At 43.3% G+C, this 17920-nt stretch overlaps 1 protein-coding gene across 1 annotated transcript in view; it reads left to right on the top strand.

Annotated features, from left to right (window-relative positions):
- The window catches only part of CFAP92 (cilia and flagella associated protein 92 (putative)), a gene marked incomplete at its 3' end in the record, with an annotated part of 65326 nt that overhangs the window by 13154 nt on the left and 34252 nt on the right, over positions 1–17920 (top strand). Inside the window, exons 4-7 of the mRNA XM_066360206.1 lie at positions 406–610; positions 5138–5269; positions 9519–9665; positions 14161–14345. Of these exons, the coding sequence (XP_066216303.1) occupies positions 406–610; positions 5138–5269; positions 9519–9665; positions 14161–14345 (669 nt within the window). The remainder of the gene's footprint in view (positions 1–405; positions 611–5137; positions 5270–9518; positions 9666–14160; positions 14346–17920) is intronic.

Raw genomic sequence — 17920 nt, 5'->3', positions numbered from 1 at the left:
ATGTTTTTATAGCTCTTGCGATTCCTTTCCTGGTGTGCATGTGAGTACATATGTGTGCACACCCACATGCCTGCACACACACACACGCATGCACACACACACACCCCTGCCTTTGGCCCAACTCAGTCAGGGATTAGAATCCCTGGAAAAGACATTATTTGCAGGTGATTGCTTTAACTTCATTTTTTCCAAGGAACCCAGAAGTGTGACAGGGCCCAGTTCATGACACCCATTTTCCTAAGGGAGTTGGCACCTGGAAGAGAGCCGGACACAGCAGTCAGAGGGGTGGCGGCCAGGACCCAGCTTCACTGCCAAAAGGGGGAGGCTGGCGGCAGCAGGCACCCCTGGACTGCTGAGCCTCCTGGCTCCCCACAATGAAAGCCTCTTGGTATCTTTTTTACACAGACTGTGAGGCCATGGCAGGAAGAGGACAAAGTCTGGGTGTCATGGTCCCAAAGTTTTAACATCAACGTGACAAAGGAATTGCTAAAGAAAATAAATTTTTACAAAATAACCTTGAGGCTCTGGGACACTACAGACAAGGTTTCGAAAAAAGTCAAGTATTACCGATTCAAGACTGCTACGTATGCGGAAGATAAAGGATCTCTGGGTAAGTCGGGTATTCCTGTTTTATCTGAAATGTTTCTAGGGGTGGTGGTGGCTTCTCACTGGGAACAGGAGAAAAGCCAATGTCCCCTTGATCGCGTGTTCCTGGGCTCACATTGGTTTCTGAATCAGCATGCATCCAGGACGCCTTGGAGCTTAGAAGGGCCACCTGAGGTCTGTGTGCATACACATTAGCCACCACCTCCACCTCTGTCACCTTTTGGGACTTCTTGTCCCTGAGCGGTATTAACATGCGCACCTACCCCAAGTCTGTCTCCCTGGATGAGTATTGTGTGTTTGCTGAGAAAAAACTAGAGGATACCAAGTCCACCACGCCGAGACACCATGTTAGCACTTTCCCATAGACCCTCTAGACCAGGGGTCGTCAGCCTTTTTATACCTACCGCCCACTTTTGTATCTCTGTTAGTAGTAAAATTTTCTAACCGCCCACCGGTTCCACAGTAATGGTGATTTATAAAGTAGGGAAGTAACTTTACTTTATAAAATTTATAAAGCAGAGTTACAGCAAGTTAAAGCATATGATAATAATTACTTACCAAGTACTTTATGACGGATTTTCACTAAGTTTGGCAGAATAACTCTTTATAAAACAACTTACTATAGTTAATTCTATCTTTTTATTTATACTTTGGTTGCTCCGCTACCGCCCACCATGAAAGCTGGAACGCCCACTAGTGGATGGTAAGGACCAGGTTGACCACCACTGCTCCAGACTCTTACTTGTGTCAATATCATATCAATCCCAGAAAGTCTCCATTTTTACTCCCCTTGAAAAAGAGTGTTGGGTGGAATTTAAAGACTCTGGGCTTTGAAGTCAGGCATCTGAATTGAATCCTTTCTCTATCCTGAACTAGCAGTTGACCTTGTGCGTGTACCTACTTCTTCTGGTCAGAGGCCTGAAGGCAGGGCAGTGGGCATGGTCCCCCCAGACACAAACAAAAAAGAAAAAAAAGGAGAGTGTGCATTGTCTATAGAGAATTTAAAAACAGTAATAAAGTGCTGTCAATTAAACTATACCATGGCATTAATTGCAAAGATGCATCCCCATTTTTAGAGATGTTAAAAGGTAAAAGCAGTGTGCAACTGAGAAGATATGGAGTATAATATTATTGCTTGCTGATGAGTGCAATGATTCTTATTTTATAGTAAGCATCCTTGAAGTAAATGGCAGTGCCACAATCAGAATCCAGTTTTTTATAACTTGAAAATCAGTTCTTTCTCTGGGATTCCAACCTAGCCTCTTAAGGAGCCTTTCTGACACTGGGTGCTGAGGGCTTCCACCTTTTCATCTTTCATTTATACCCAGGGTTACTTATTCTTGGCACTGTTGGCATTTTGGGTCTGATTGTTTCTGTCTTTTTTTTTTTTTTAGTGAGGTGGGAAGAGCAGGAAGCATCAACTCCCATATGTGCCTTGACCAGGCAAGCCCACGGTTTCAAACCAGCAACCGCAGCATTCCAAGTTGATGCTTTATCCACTGCATCACCACAGGTCAGGCTTCTGATCGTTTCCTGTTGCAGGGCTGTCTTGTGCACTGCAAGATGGTTGGCAGCATTCCTCTCTAGCTGCCAGAAGTAGCCTCCCGGTTGTGAGAATCAAAAATTTTCTTCAGCCTGACCAGGTGGAGGCGCAGTGGATAGAGTGTTGGCCTGGGATGTTGAAGACCCAGGTTTGAAACCCCAGGGTCGCCGGCTTGAGCGCAGGCTCATCCAGCTCGAGCACGGGATCATAGACAATGACCCCATTGCTCTGGCTTGAGGCCAAAGTCACTGGCTTGAGCAAGGGGTCACTGCCTCAGCTGAAGACCCCCAGTCAAGGCACATATGAGAAAGCAATCAATGAACAACTAAGGTGCCGCAACGAATTAACACTTCTCATCTTTCTACTTTCCTGTTTATCTGTTCCTGTCTAATTCAAGGTGACTTTTCTCACTTGTGCCAGAGAAAAGGCTGTCTTCAAAGTGTGGGCTCTAAATCACTTGCATTAGATGTACTTGAAGTGCTGCCTAAATGCAGATCCCAGGGCCAGTCCCAGAGGTGCTGAGCCAGACTTTCTGGTAAACATCTGTCCTGCAGAGGGCTCACATTGGAGCAAGGGTGCTGGGCGTGTGTATCAGGAAGGCTTCCAGGAGAAGGGGCCATGGGAACCAAGATTGAGAGGGTAAATGGAATTAGCTGGCCAAAAAATGAGAGAGGAAGGGTATTGAAGGCCCTTGAGGAAGGGCCCATGGCTTTTTGCTTAGTGTTCTTGAAATGAGAGTACCTGCCCTTCCTTGAACCTTGTCCCAAGTTTAGTGTCACCTGCATCTTAAGTTAAATGATTTTTATGTATTGGAAAAATCACTGTGTGTTCACTCTGTAAAATAATTTATGAATAGGCTAGCTAAAAGAAGAAAAAAATTAAAGTCACAGGATGCCTGACCAGAGATAGCCATTGCTAACATTTCTCTGCTATTTTACATGTGGGTACAAAATTTTAACAAAAAATCTATTATACACATTGGCTTAAGTCCTCCTTTTTTTTTTTTTTTTGCATTTTTCTGAAGCTGGAAACAGGGAGAGACAGTCAGACAGACTCCCACATGCGCCCGACCGGGATCCACCCGGCACGCCCACCAGGGGCGATGCTCTGCCCATCCTGGGCATCGCCATGTTGCGACCAGAGCCACTCTAGCACCTGAGGCAGAGGCCACAGAGCCATCCCAGCGCCCGGGCCATCTTTGCTCCAGTGGAGCCTTGGCTGCGGGAGGGGAAGAGACAGACAGAGAGGAAAGCGCGGTGGAGGGGTGGAGAAGCAAATGGGCGCTTCTCCTGTGTGCCCTGGCCGGGAATCGAACCTGGGTCCTCTGCACGCTAGGCCGACGTTCTACCGCTGAGCCAACCGGCCAGGGCAAGTCCTCCCTTTTTTAATATAAAAACTTTCTTCTTGAAACTCTTTTACTAAGTGAAACTAGCATGCTAAGTGAAATAAGTAAATCAGAAAAAGCTAAGAACTCTATGATTTCACACATAGGTGAGATATAAAACTAAGACCCATGGACATAAATAAAAGTGAAGTAGTTATTACCAGGGGAGAGGGTGACGGGAGGGGAGTAAAGAGGGACAATTATATGGAGTGATAGAAAATGATTTCACTTTGGGTGATGGACACACAATGTAGTCAACAGTTCAAATGCTATAGAGAGGTTTACCTGAAACCTATATGTCCTTATGGACCAATGTAACCCCATTAAATTTAATTTCTAAATAAAAAAAAGAAAAGAAACTCTTCTTATTGGGGTGTGCAGAAATACCGTAGAGGTTTATTACAAAGGAGAAAGGAAATTTACCTGGATGCACTGTAGGTCACATGCCAGAATTCGTTAGCTTTCTGCCAGCTGGTGTTGAATGGAGAATCCCAGTCAAGAATGAACAGTTCTCCTCTATAAAATCTGCTCAGTCTCTTGGTTTCTCAGTATTGGATAAAAACAGCATCATTCTTGAAGCTCCCCGAGTCATAGGTGAGTCCTGCTATGTCTACCCACTCCACCAACACCTAGATGGTATCCTTGTCTATGTGTGGTTCTTAAAGCTCTATTGCCCTCAGCTGTCTCCTCTTTGTGCATCCTACATTTTCCCTATCTCTTCTCTTCTCTCATTGTTCCATGACCTTTCTATATCAGCCTGGAGCCTGGCACTTCATTGCCCTGAAGCTTCTCATGGCTGCCCAGTGCCTTAGCGGAGACCAAATCTGACTCCGGAATCTAACCTCAACCGCATCTTAGTATTTGCTCCCACAGCCCCTTTCTCATGCTTCATACCTGTCCTTCCCCTGGTCCCTGAATACACTAGGCTCTTCCTCATTGTAGGGCTTGCCTTCAGGCTTTGGTCATAAATAAGGGGCTCTTAGCCTCCTCTTTTCTCCAAAGTTCTTATTTATTATTTAATAGAGCTAAAATTTACCTCTACCCCCCCCCCCCACGTCTTTCTGATAGCTTCCTTATCTCTACTCCTTCACCCACTTCCTCTGCCCATTAATTATCCCACACTGGCTCGTTGCTGTTCTGTGCCTGCAAAGCCCCCCACAGGCAGAAGTGAAAGACACACAGGAGGAGGTCATCTCCACAGCTGGGAACAAAAAGCTCTGGGTGTGGTCCTGGCTTGGCTAAAGCAAGCTCTCTGACCACGCGAAAGTAATGTGTCAGATTCCTCATCTGTGAAATGAGGAAGTGGAGATGCTTTCCTTAAAGTGAAGTGTGATGGTCCAATGGAGTAACATGTATCAGGTACCTGATGGTCTGATTTGGAAGAAGCCACTGCCAGCTGCGGTTGGAGCAGCTGCGGTTGGAGTCTCCTGGTCCAGTATTTAGGAGCAGCCCCCGAAGCAACAAGCACAGCAGGTCAGCAGCCTGGCCTCTCTGCTCCATTGCTCCGTCTCCAGCACCAGGAGAGTGCTTGTCACGCAGTAGGCATCCAGTAAGTGTTGCTGGTTGATTGAATTGATGATTCTTTTTTTTCCCCTGTGTTACAGAGGAAGTGAGACATTTGGTTTTAAATCAGAGAAAATTGTCTGAACAAAGCATTCACCTCAGAGAAGACTGGAACCAGGACTATGGACCAGAAAATCCAGAAAAAGAAGGAGAAGAGTTAAAGTCTTTTCATGGTGAGTAGAGATGACCTTTGTGGACAAGCTGAGCAGAAACTATGGCCGGGAAAGGAGGTAATTGTAAAGTATTTTTCCCCGCCGAGAAGGAAGGAAGGGGCCGGAGCAACGAAGTGTGGAATAACAAAAGGCTTTATTGAATACAGAGCCCGTATCCCACCCAGCGAGGTTCCCTGGCCCCGAGGAAAGATGGAGGCCAGATGGAGGCCAGGGAAGTCGCAAGGATTAAACCGCGTGGGAGATATTTAAAGGGTCTCTAGGGTGGTCGAGCTAATATGACGTGGTGAAATCTCACTGGCTGGCAGACGGTCGCTCTTTTCCAAAGGGTTCCTGTGAAGCCTCTTTTGGCGCTTGCTTGTGGGCGGTCCTAGCCAAAGTTCGCGGGTCTGAGTTCCTCACGTGACAATCCTGCATTATCCACCCACCTTACAGTAATTGATGGTTCTGGTGTCATGGGTGTGCGCTGCTGTCCCTCTGTCTCCCTCCCACCTCTGCAGGTGTGGACTCACCTGCCAAAGCATGCGCTGCTCTCTGCCCAAATCACTCTGTGTGGTTTATTCTTTTCCTTTATTTAATTTGTGTCTATTTTGTAGCTTATAAAAAAAACCCCACCTTCTAATTATAGAAGTTCTATATGTGTTTTTTGGAAAATTCAGTGAATGTAAAAAAAAGTATAAAACAAACTAAGGAAATAGTCTATAATTTTATCACCAGGAACAAGCATTGTAATATTTTGGTTTATCATATTATGGCAAATTCCTTTTTTTTCTCCTAAGATTTTTTTTTATGTAGATGAGGTTATCCTGGAGACATAATTTTGTATTCTGAGATTAATTCATCATTACATGCATTTTCCAATTTTCTTCAAAACTTTTTATAAACTTTATTTGTGGTGACTAAATAATATTTCATCTGCTGGTAATACTATAATATACTTAATTATTCTGTATAGGTGGGAACTTAAAAACCTGGAAGTGTTTTTAGTATTCTCTAATGTAAAGAGTGCCAAAGTGGACAGTTGAATAGATAATAGGTGGTTTTCCTTTTTCAGTCTTAGTGGGGTATTATATAAAGGGCCAGAGGCCCGTTCTTGCTTCCATTTGTCCAAATAATTATAATTAGTCCGGATATTCAATCACTTACCATATTTCCCCATGTATAAGTCACACCTTTTTCGAAAAATTTGGAGTCTAAAAACTGAGTGTGTCTTATACAGTGGTTGTAGGAGGGGGTTTTACTTGCATTTCCCGCTTTTTCACGCTTGTTGTCTTTGCGCTCATTGTTTCACACTTGTTACTGGCATATTATAGTTAGTAGTTTACATTTTGCCATGTTCTGCCCAGAAATGGCTCAGAAAAGATTTTCGTACAGTGCTGAATTCAAGTTAAAAGTGATCCAGTTTGCAAAAGTGAATGGAAATCATGCTATTGAACATAAGTTTGGTCCTCCTCCAACTGAGAAATCAATCTGAGACTGGCTATGGGAAGAAGAAACCCTACTGAAAATGCCATGGCCGAAGAAGGCCATGAGAGGCAAGTCAGCAGAATGGCCTAGTTTAGAGAGGGAATTGAAGATGTGGATTGAAGAGCAAAGGGCAATTGGAATTCCTATGTCCGCAAAGATGGTTCAGCATGAGGCAAGAAGAATTGCTGATGAAAAATAAGTTACTGATTTCAAAGGGGAGAGCACAATTGGTGTTTCAGGTTCATGAAATGGAATGGACTAAGCATGTGTACGTGCACCAGACTTGCCCAAAAGACGCCTGAAAGCTATGAGCAGAAGGTCCTTGAATTTCACCATTTTGTCATTCAATGTCGGAAGACACATCAGTTTGAGTTGGGACAGATTGCAAATATGGATGAAGTCCCCCTTCAATGTGAAGTCTCAAGTAACAGAACTGTTGATAAGAAGGGGGTGAAAACTCTAACTGTGAAGACAAGTGAACATGAAAAGAGCCATTATACATTTGTTCTAGTTTGTTGTGCCAACAGAACCAAGCTGGCTTCTATGCTGATTCTCAAATGCAAAACAGTGCCAAAAGAAGACATTCCTCAAGGAGTGATTGTCTACATTCACGACAAGGTTTGGATGGATCAGGATGGGATGAAAATCTGGTTTGAGAAAGTTTGAAGAAGGAGGAGACCAGGTGGGCTCTTAATGCAAACCTGTCCTATGGGTGCTTGATTGGTTCATGGCACACATAACAAAAAACACAAAGAAGATTGCTGCAGAGCAAAAAACAAAACTTGCTATCATACCTGGAGGTTTGACATCCCAGCTCCAACCACTTGATGTCAGCATTAACCCTTCAAAGCTGCCATGAGAGATGAATGGAACCAATGAGTGAAGTCTTCTGGGGACAATTTGACACCAGCAGAAAGAATGAAGAAACCAACTATAGAAGAAATTTGTACCTGTGTGAAAAGATCCTGGGATAATATCAAGATTGAGATTGTTGTTGAGTCATTTAAGAAGTGTGACATTTCAAATGCCATAGATGGAACTGAGGATGAAGCCATATATGAAGATGGTGATTCATCCTCAGACACAGATGAGGACAAGCTAACACATGGGAGTTTTGACAGTGATGAGGAGCAGAAGCGGATTTAACGGCAGGCGCACAAGGCATGCGCCCTGGACCCCGACTTCTGAAAGGCCCCACAAAATCCCAACTTTACACTTTTTTCTAATGACACCAAGTTTAGTTCCATATGTGCAATTTTAACATTAATAGTACATAGTATTTTTTATTTATTTAAAAATATGGTTAACTTTTATTTTCCTTGTCTCACTCTTTTTTTTAAAGGGCCCAATATTTTCTTCTGAACCCGGGGCCTCAATCAAACTTAATTCGCTTCTGATGAGGAGTTGTATGAATTTTCTGATGAATGAAACTTGAGTTTAATAACTCTATGTAATACATTTTTTGCAAATTTTAGGCCCCAAAATTAAGGTGCATCTTATACATGGGGAAATACAGTATTCATTTATTATTAACAAAGCTTTTTACTGAATCCTCACCACACACCAGACCTTCTGCCTGGGGCTCACATTACAAAATGTGAAAAAGGTCCTTATTTTCTTCTTTCTTTGGAGGGGGCAGGGAAAGAGAGAGAAAGAAGCATTAGCTCATTGTTCTATGTAGTTATGCACCATTAACTGCTTCTCATATTCACCCTGACCAGAGCTCAAACCGGTGGCCTCATGGTCAAGATGATGCCCCCAGGCTTGAGCTGGCAACCTTAGTGCTCCTGGACAGTACTCCATCCACTGCACCCTTGGCCAGAGCAGTGTACTCTCTGCGTTGTACCTTCTGCCCTCCTGACAGCAATCCTGAGAATGCCTGTTTCTCCACGTCATCTCCCATCCTTGACACAATCAGAGGTTCAATTACTGATTCCTAGTGGGACTGAGAGCATCTCACGTGCTTATTTGATCACACTCTTCTATGATTTGTTTATTCTTATATCTTTGCTTATTTTTCTGTTGGGTTTCAAATTTTTCTTATCATTAATAAGCCTTATTTTTCTTTATATCTTCTGGGTAATCATACATTGTCAGTTACATCCATTATAAACATCACAGCCTAAGATCTCTAACTTATCCTTTTACTCTATATATGTATAATATTTTACTTAGTAAAACAGTTGTTTAACTATTCTTTTCTATTTTGTACTTTTGATAATGTTTCTGAAATCTTTCCTCATTTAGATGTCAGTATAATCTCCTATGTATTCTTCCAATAATATTGAAGATTTTATTTAGCCTTTAGCCTGTAATTCCTTTTGCATATTCATGAGGTATCCAATAGTTTCATTTGCCTCCAAATGGATAGTCAATATAATAATTAACTGGTTCTTCCTTTCCCATTGATTTGAATTGCCATCTCTGCCATCTATTAAATCCTCTTGTGTGTATGGATCTAGTTCTGGGCTTTCTAGTCTGTTCCATTGGCCTTTATCCCCGGAACCAATAGCTCATGGGAACTTTAGCCCCCTCTGCCCATGTCCTTGAGTGGGGGAGTCAAGACGCCACTCGATTTCACCCTGCATATCACTGGCAGCTGGTCAGCTACCCACAGTTAGAACATCTCTTCTGGTTGCCAGGAAGGAGCAGCAGTACAAGAACAACAACTGCCTTCAAGGAGCTTCCCGAGCCTTCCCGAACCTCTGCATCCTGTCTGCATTCACATGTCACAGCTTGCAGGGGAGCTCCTCTTCCTGTTTATTTCCCTTTTTTGATTTCACAGTTAAATGGAAAGAAGCCGACAGGGAAAAGGAAAACCAGAAAAGAAGGAAGAAATATTGTGTGGAAGATAAAATTGACCCCAAGCTGGCAGACCGCTGGAAGCATGGCGTCTTCTCCATGCAGCTGACGCTGATGCCGCTCCTCGCAGGTAGACACACCTCTTCCCAGCAGTTCCTGCTGTTGTCGCTCACATGTGCCGCCACCAAAAACCCATCACAGGATGTTCATGGTGACCAAATCCCTGCTCTGTGCTACCAAATTTTTTGTTCACAGCCACCTTAGCAAAGTGGGGGTAAGTGTCTCTGTTCTACATGGAGGAAGTGGGGGCACAGAAGGGTTAAATGCACTTTTGAAGATTACATAGCGAGTGGGTGGGAAGCCAGGACTTGAACCCATGTCTAATTTCAAAGTCTAAGGAAACCTGTGAGAATAATAAATGTCACAATTTTAATACTTAAGATGCTGCTTTTTCATAAACCTGATTCTACAGATTTTTACAAAAACATCCAGTAAAGGAAACTAGGAAAAGGGAACCAGTATTTATCTCCCATCATTTACTTCTCCTGACAAATTCTGATCCTCCCAATGAGCTGGTGGTGATAGTGTCAGGGTGGTTACCATTGTCACCAATTTTTTCAGTGTGGAGTCAAAGCCCAGAAAAGTTAAGTAACTTACCTGAAGTCACACAGCTCAATGGCAGCATAGGGGTTTGATTGCTTTGTTTTGTAAGGTCTATTACAAGTTATAAACTAAGTCTTCTACAGTTTGATAAAAAATAAATAGGTATTTATTAAATCCATATGTTTTTGAAGGTATTATTTTTTTATTTTACAAAGAGAGGAGAGAGATGGGTGGGAGGATAGAGAAGGACCAACTCACAGTTGCTTCACTTTAGTTATGCACTTACTAATTGTCATATGTGCCTTGACCAGGCAAGCCCAAAGTTTTTATTTTATTTATTTTTTATTTTTTTATTTTTTTTAAGCCTAAAGTTTTTGAAGCAGCAACCTCAGTGTTCCAAGTTGATGCTTTATTGACTGCACCCCCACAGGCCAGGTTAAATTCATATGTTTTTATTATGGAAAGCTCAGAATATAGTTTGGGTAAAATAATGTGACTTTTTTTGGAAAGGGTTATTTGGCAGAGGGAATCCTCTTAGTTTTTCTCCTTAGAGAATAATGTCAAACCTATTCATATATAGATACAGGCCACCATGATGAACGTGCGCCATCTACTGGCCAATCTTCAGAAGTTTAGGCTTAGGTCTTTTCTGAGATGGAACGGATTAAATTCAGTAACAAGTTCCACAGGTGCTGAGAAAATCATAATTCTCACAGGCTCTTGGGTTGATACTGATACATTTTGAGGAAATGCTATTAATTTTTTTATTTTTAATTTTTAAATGGATTTTTGAAAATCAGCTTTCACCTGAAGTGGGGTTTCTCAGACTGACTGCCTTAGCTTCCTCTCCACATCAGAATCTTTTCTAGAGCAGTACGGGTTCAGAGATTCGTCCCCACTCTCGGGCTGTGTTCTGTGAGGACCAGGCCTCACACACAGCTGCTGCACACCTCTGCTTGGAGCGCACGTCAGAGTAGGGACTTCATGGTCCTTGAATCTCAACTGGAAACCAGTGGTCCTCTAGGTGGGTGAGCTCTGGGTGACGGGCCTGACTTTGCTCCCTAATTTTGCTGTGAGAGGAAGGAGAAACCTGGACGGTCTTGGCCTGCCTGCTACGACTGTGTCCAGCAGAGTGGAGCCAAGGGGTGCTGGGGCCTCCTGCCTTCAACCTGTGCTGTCATGATTGTGTAATGTGACAGTTATTGCAAGAGATACAACGACAAGCAGACTTTGAATCCTGGTTCAGCCACTAACCGGCAAGTTACCTGCTTTCTCTGAGTCTCAGCTTCCTCATTCATAAATCGAGGGTGGTAATTCCCACCCCCCGAGGGCTGTAGTTAGGATTACAAAAGATGATGTGTGTCAGCTGCTTACCATGAAACCTTGCTCGCAGTAGGACACAGAAGCAGCTGGCCTGGAGGTGGCAGCTGCTCCTGGCAGACACTGGGTGGGCCTCCAGCAAGGAACACAGAAAGGGAGCCTCCCTTACGCCGATGTCAGGGCTGATGGTGACAAACTGAGACTAGATCTGGCCCGTCAGACCAAGTGTATGTTTGTGTTTGCTGCAGTAGCATAAGCTGTATTCCCAGACCAGCAGGATTCTTTTCAGTAATCATCTTCAGTTTCAAAACAGTCCAAGATTTTGCATGCCTTAGTGGTAAATACTGATTCTCTAGTAACCCAGCAAGTTCCGGAAAGATTCTGTGTTTGAAATAAATGCTTATTTTCATTGCAGAGGGGAAGGGCCAATCTTAGCCACACAGGACTGGTTTAGACACTAGTTCCAACACTTATTAGCTGGGAAACCTTGGACGATCCCTTACCATCTCTGGGCCTCAGTTTCCCCACCTGCAAAGCAGAGCTGATAGCCACCACACAACCTTGTTTGAGGATTAAATGGCATTACCACGTGTTCTGGTCTAGCTGTCAGAGGGGTACAAACCGCCATGCCCAGTCCCCTGCGCCTTCCCCTTATCCTAGGACAGTGGTTCTCAGCTCAGGCTCTTGAATCCCTGCCCTGCCAAAGGACATTTGGCAGTGGGTGGAGTCACAGATGGGAGATGGGAGCCATATGCTAGTGGCATCTAGTGGGATCCTGCTCTACATGTCCCCATAACAAAAAATTATCTGTCCCCAAATGTTGATAGTACTGAGTTTGGGAAACCCTACCCCCAATTAAAGCTGACATCTCCCTAAATTTCTGAGTAATGACTTGACTACATGTTTGCTCTGGAGATTTTTTTTTTAAACTGGGCAGTCTTTTATATGAAAAGGCTTAAAACTTCTAGAACACACTCATAGTTAGCTACTGCCGTCTGAATCGGCTCTGTGGAAGAGAATCAGGTAGGATGCTCACTGCCTATGCAGACAGCTGCGCGCGGCTGGCACACCACCCGTTTTGGAAGGGTTTCGGAAGTGCCTATTCTTTCTGAACATGAGTGACTGGGTTTTGATGTGCCCTAGAAATATATTTGCAAGCATTTTGAAAAGAATAAGACCAATTTATTTTTTAGCATGTACTAGGTGCCAGGCAGTGTTCCTGGTACCTTCATAAGCATAACCCTAAGAAAGGCGATATCTGTGCCCACTTTGCACATGAGTAAACCAAGCCTCGAAAAGTCACTAACTTGTTGTGAGTCAGGTGACTACTAAGAGTCAAATCTGGGATTTTTTTTTTTTTTTTTCATTTTTTTTTTCATTTTTTTTTTTTTTCTGAAGCTGGAAACAGGGAGAGACAGTCAGACAGACTCCCGCATGCGCCCGACCGGGATCCACCCGGCACGCCCACCAGGGGCGGTGCTCTGCCCCCCAGGGGGCGATGCTCTGCCCATCCTGGGCGTCGCCGTATTGCGACCAGAGCCACTCTAGCGCCTGAGGCAGAGGCCACAGAGCCATGCCCAGCGCCCGGGCCATCTTTGCTCCAATGGAGCCTTGGCTGCGGGAGGGGAAGAGAGAGACAGAGAGGAAAGCGCGGCGGAGGGGTGGAGAAGCAAATGGGCGCTTCTCCTATGTGCCCTGGCCGGGAATCGAACCCGGGTCCTCCGCACGCTAGGCCGACGCTCTACCGCTGAGCCAACCGGCCAGGGCTCAAACCTGGGATTTGAACCTACGTCTCTCTGCTTACAAAACTGGAGCTTTTTGCATTTTTTTCTTTTGCACTAGTATGTCTCCACCTGGTAAATTGAATGGACACCTTTTATGAGAAAAGTATTCTCGGTAGTATCCATGTGTTGTGCAATGGCTCAATTCACCTGCCCTTTTTCTGGTTGCAAAACTGACATAGTGGGAGGCAGGCCACGCTTGGCTACAGTGTATCAGTTACATTCTACATCAATATCTACGCTTTTCTCATTGGCCCACAGCAGTTAATGCACTCTTGAATGTGTTCTGTTCTAAAATAATAACCTGGAGCCGCACTCCCCAATAAAGCTTTCTCCAGGGATAAAGATGATTTATATCTGCATTATCCAATCCAGGGGCTCATAGCCACTCATGGCTCCTAAGCATTTGAAATGTGACTCGTGTGAAGAAGGAACTGCATTTTAAACTGTATTTCATTTTAATTAATTTAAATTTAAGTAACCACATCTAGCTAGTGGCTACTGTACTAGACAGCACAAGTCTAGGATGGTGGTTCCAAATCACCTGGTGAGCTTTTAGATTTGCAACATGAAAGTCAAGTAAATCAGACAGAGTCACTTGGCACCCAAGTATCTATATTCCTTATTGTAACCTACAGGAGATTCAGGAACTGCTTGATTCAGAAACTGCTTATATCATAAGTTGATCGCCAAGATTAAACTACAAAAATTAAATTCTCTTTGAGAACTGACGGAAACTCAATTTGAGAAACGTGTATAACATGCTGTCTGCATGTATTTCCTAATTCTTTTTTTTTTCAAGTTCTTTATGTTTGTAATTTTATCATTGGTTCTTTTCAACTTGTCTAATCCTTCTGAACTTGTCCTGGGAATGTCATGAGTAATATTCTAATACCATGTGTATCCCCCTCTCCCCACTAGGATGGCAAACTGTCGTGAGTCGTGGCAGTAAAAAGTCTGCCAACATTTTAGATTGTTTGTTGACTTTTAAAACGGAAGTTCCTATCATGACAGAGGAGCAAAAGCAGGACTTAAACCCCCTGATCATAAAGATCAAATGTGTTTCCTGCCTTCCATCCCAACCTGTGCCCATCCATGAACTAGAGGTAAGAATGAGCCAGATGAATTGATTTGAGAGCTCCCTTTCCCAGCCAATGCCCCACTACATGTCACCCTTTATTCCCCCTAGTGGCCCTACATGAGATGGTTAATCATCCCCATTTCACCCTATAAGACTTCACAGCAAGAAATAAAAGAGATTGGGTTTCTGAGATTAAGAGCTACTGAGTCTTGAGGTCTCTCTCTACACCACAGGTGTTCTTCAAATAAAGACAGTGATTCCTCCCTTCAGAAAGAGCCCTTCGACTTCCTTGTGACAGCAGCAGTGCTCAGTTATTTTTTTTTTAATTTTTATTTATTTATTTATTTTTTACAAAGACAGAAAGTGAGTCAGAGAGAAGGATAGACAGGGACAGACAGACAGGAAGAGAGAGAAATGAGAAGCATCAATCATTAGTTTTTCATTGCGCATTGCAACACCTTAGTTGTTCATTGCTTGCTTTCTCATATGTGCCTTGACCGTGAGCCTTCAGCAGACCGAGTAACCTCTTGCTGGAGCCAGCGACCTTGGGTTCAAGCTGGTGGGCTTTTCCTCAAACCAGATGAGCCCACACTCTAGCTGGTGACCTCGGGCTCTCGAACCTGGGTCCTCCGCATCCCAGTCCGACGCTCTACCCACTGCGCCACCGCCTGGTCAGGCAGTGCTCAGTTATTTTTAACCAGCCAGGTTTAGCACTGCTGTTCATCTGCAAGTTCCCTTTTCTCTCTTTCAGTGGGATCCTTGTCCCTGGATTCTGTGTCTTACTCTTGCTTTGTTTTCTCTCTGGTTTTGCTGGAGCACATCCTCCTGTAGCTTCTTGAGAAAATGTTAAATGATAGAAAATATTTGTTTGGAGATCTCATATGTCTGAAAAATGCCTTTAATTTACCCTTACACTTGACTGATAGCTTGGCTGGGTATATATTATAGCATTCTATGTTAAAATTAATTTTCCTTCAGTCTTGAAATCATTGTTCTGTCTTTTTATGTTTCACGTTGAACCTTTGTATGTGCTTTGTATGTGTTTTTTACTTTTCTCAAAGCTTATAGAATCTTCTTTTTGTGTTCTGAAACTGCTTAATTATGTCTTAGTGTGGATGTACCCATATCTATATATTATATTTTTATTTTGAAATATATAGAGTCACAGCACTCAAGATATGGCACTATTCCATCACCATAAAGATCTTTCTTTGCCCTGGCAGGTTGGCTTAGTGGTAGAGCATCAACCTGGTGTGTGGATGTCTCAAGTTTGATTTCCGGCCAGGGCACACAGGAGAAGTGACCATCTGCTACTCTGCCGCTACCCCTCTCACTTCTCTCTCATTCTCTCTGTCTCTCCCTCCTTACCCTCCCTCAGCCATGGCTTTTGGAGCAAGTGGGCCTGGGCATGCTGAGGATGTCTCCGTGGCCTCTGCCTGGGGTGCTAAGAATAGCTCGGTTGCTGAGCAACTGAGCAACAATGCAGATGAGCAGAGCATCACCCAGAAGGGGGCTTGCTGGGTGGATCCCAGTGAGGACATGTACGGGAGTCTGTCTCTGCATTCCCTCCTCTCACTTACTTTAAAAAATAATAATAATAGTAATAATAAACACTAAAGCCAGATTCTAACTCACCTTCATTAGGGGGCATGATTAATTTTAGCTAAAGTTGAGATAAATCATATTATAGCTTAGAGGTCAGGATGGAAGAATTAGTGAAATATGTTTTGGGGTGATAATAAGTGCTAATAATGTAAAGGAACCTTTTAGTAACAGTACTGATAAAAGGACAATTGCAAGTGTTACTTCATATGAGATTGTCTGTGCAACTGCTCAGGGGGCCATGATCAGCACCTATTTTGAATTTGAGGCTCAACCAAGTCATAAGATAGAGTAAACAGCTAGACTCAATGTGGCCAGCATAAATATACTGCTCACAAAAATTAGGGGATATTTCAAAATGAATATGGAGTGATAAAATATCCCCTAATTTTCGTGAGCATTGTAACATGCCTAGGTTTATGTTAATTAATAAGAAGGGTATGGGCAGTGTAATTGATATCATTAAGAGTAAGGATGAGGGCCAGTTTGGTTGCTTGTCATGTGTGCCTTGATTGGGGTTGCTTCTCATGTATGCCAGGACATCCACATGCCGGGCTGACGCTTTATGCACTGAGCCAACTGGCCACGGCCCAGGATTGGTACAATAATGAATATGGACTTGGATGATGTTAATGGTCATAAGGATCCTTTGACAAATAGCTTGATAGTTTCAGCAATGGGTTGTAGGAGTTCATGGGGACAACTTTAAGACCTTTGTGGAGTTACATATAATCTAATACTTTTTGCTCAACTTGATCTTAGAGAAGATTTTATGAATTTGAACCCAAAGGCAGAGGAAAAGCAAAAATAACTGTATGGGACTATATCAAACTAAAAAGCAGCAGAGCTAAAGAAACAGCCAACGAAACAAAAAGGCAACCTACTAAATGGAAGACAGTAACTGTAAACAATACCTCTAAGAAGGTGTTAATAACTAAAATATATAAAGAAGTCATACAACTCGACATTGAAAAATGAACAATCCTATTAAAAAATAGGCAGAGGACCTGAACAGATACTTCTCCCAAAAATACCTACAAACGGCCAACAGATATATAAAAAGATGCTCAACTTCATGAGCTATTAGCAAAATGCAAATCAAACCCACAATGAGATATTACCTCATCACACCTGTTAGAATGGCTGTTATCAACAAGACAAAACTTTTTAATTTTAAGGAAGTCAGTTTATTTGATTTTTTTAAAAACTTTTGCCTATGCTTCTAGTGTAATAGCCAAGAGATCATTGCCAAATCAAATGTCATTAAGACTTCCCATGTTTTCTTCCTTCCTTCCTTCCTTCCTTCCTTCCTTCCTTCCTTCCTTCCTTCCTTCCTTCCTTTCTTTCTTTCTTTCTTTCTTTCTTTCTTTCTTTCTTTCTTTCTTTCTTTCTTTCTTTCTTTCTTTCTGTGGAGGACAGGAGGCAGGGAGGCAGACAGACTCCCGTATATGCCCTGACTGGGATCCACCCAGCAAGTCCCCTACTGGGCAGGCGATGCTCTGCCCATCTGGGGCTGCTGCTCTGCTGCTCGGCAACCGAGCTATTTCAGCATCTGAAGTGAAGCCATGAAGCCATCCTCAGCACCCAGGGCCAAATTGCTCAAACCATTTGAACCATGGCTGCAGTAGGAGAGGGAGAGAAAGAGAGAGATAGAGAAGGGGAAGGGAGAGGGTTGGAGAAGCAGATGGTTGCTTCTCCTGTGCGCCTTGACCAGGAATTGAACCCAGGACTTCCACACGCTGTGCTGATGCCTTACTACTGAGCCAACCAACCAGGGCCCCATGTTTTCTTCAAAGAGTTTTGGCTATTAAGTTTAGGCCTCTGGGTCATTTTAAATAAATTTTTACATATAGTGTAAGGTAAGAGTCCAACCTCATTTTTCTGCATGTGGATATCCAGTTTTCCCAGCACCATTTTTTAAAACAACCATTTTTTACCAACTCAGTAATCTTGGCACCCTTGCCAAAAATCTGTTAATCACATATGTAAGGGTTTTTT

Source organism: Saccopteryx leptura, chromosome 1, assembly GCF_036850995.1.
Source record: "Saccopteryx leptura isolate mSacLep1 chromosome 1, mSacLep1_pri_phased_curated, whole genome shotgun sequence".
NCBI classification, from domain to species: domain Eukaryota; kingdom Metazoa; phylum Chordata; class Mammalia; order Chiroptera; family Emballonuridae; genus Saccopteryx; species Saccopteryx leptura.
The sequence above is the reverse complement of the archived record's forward strand: the minus strand, read 5'-3'. Positions and strand labels throughout refer to the sequence as shown.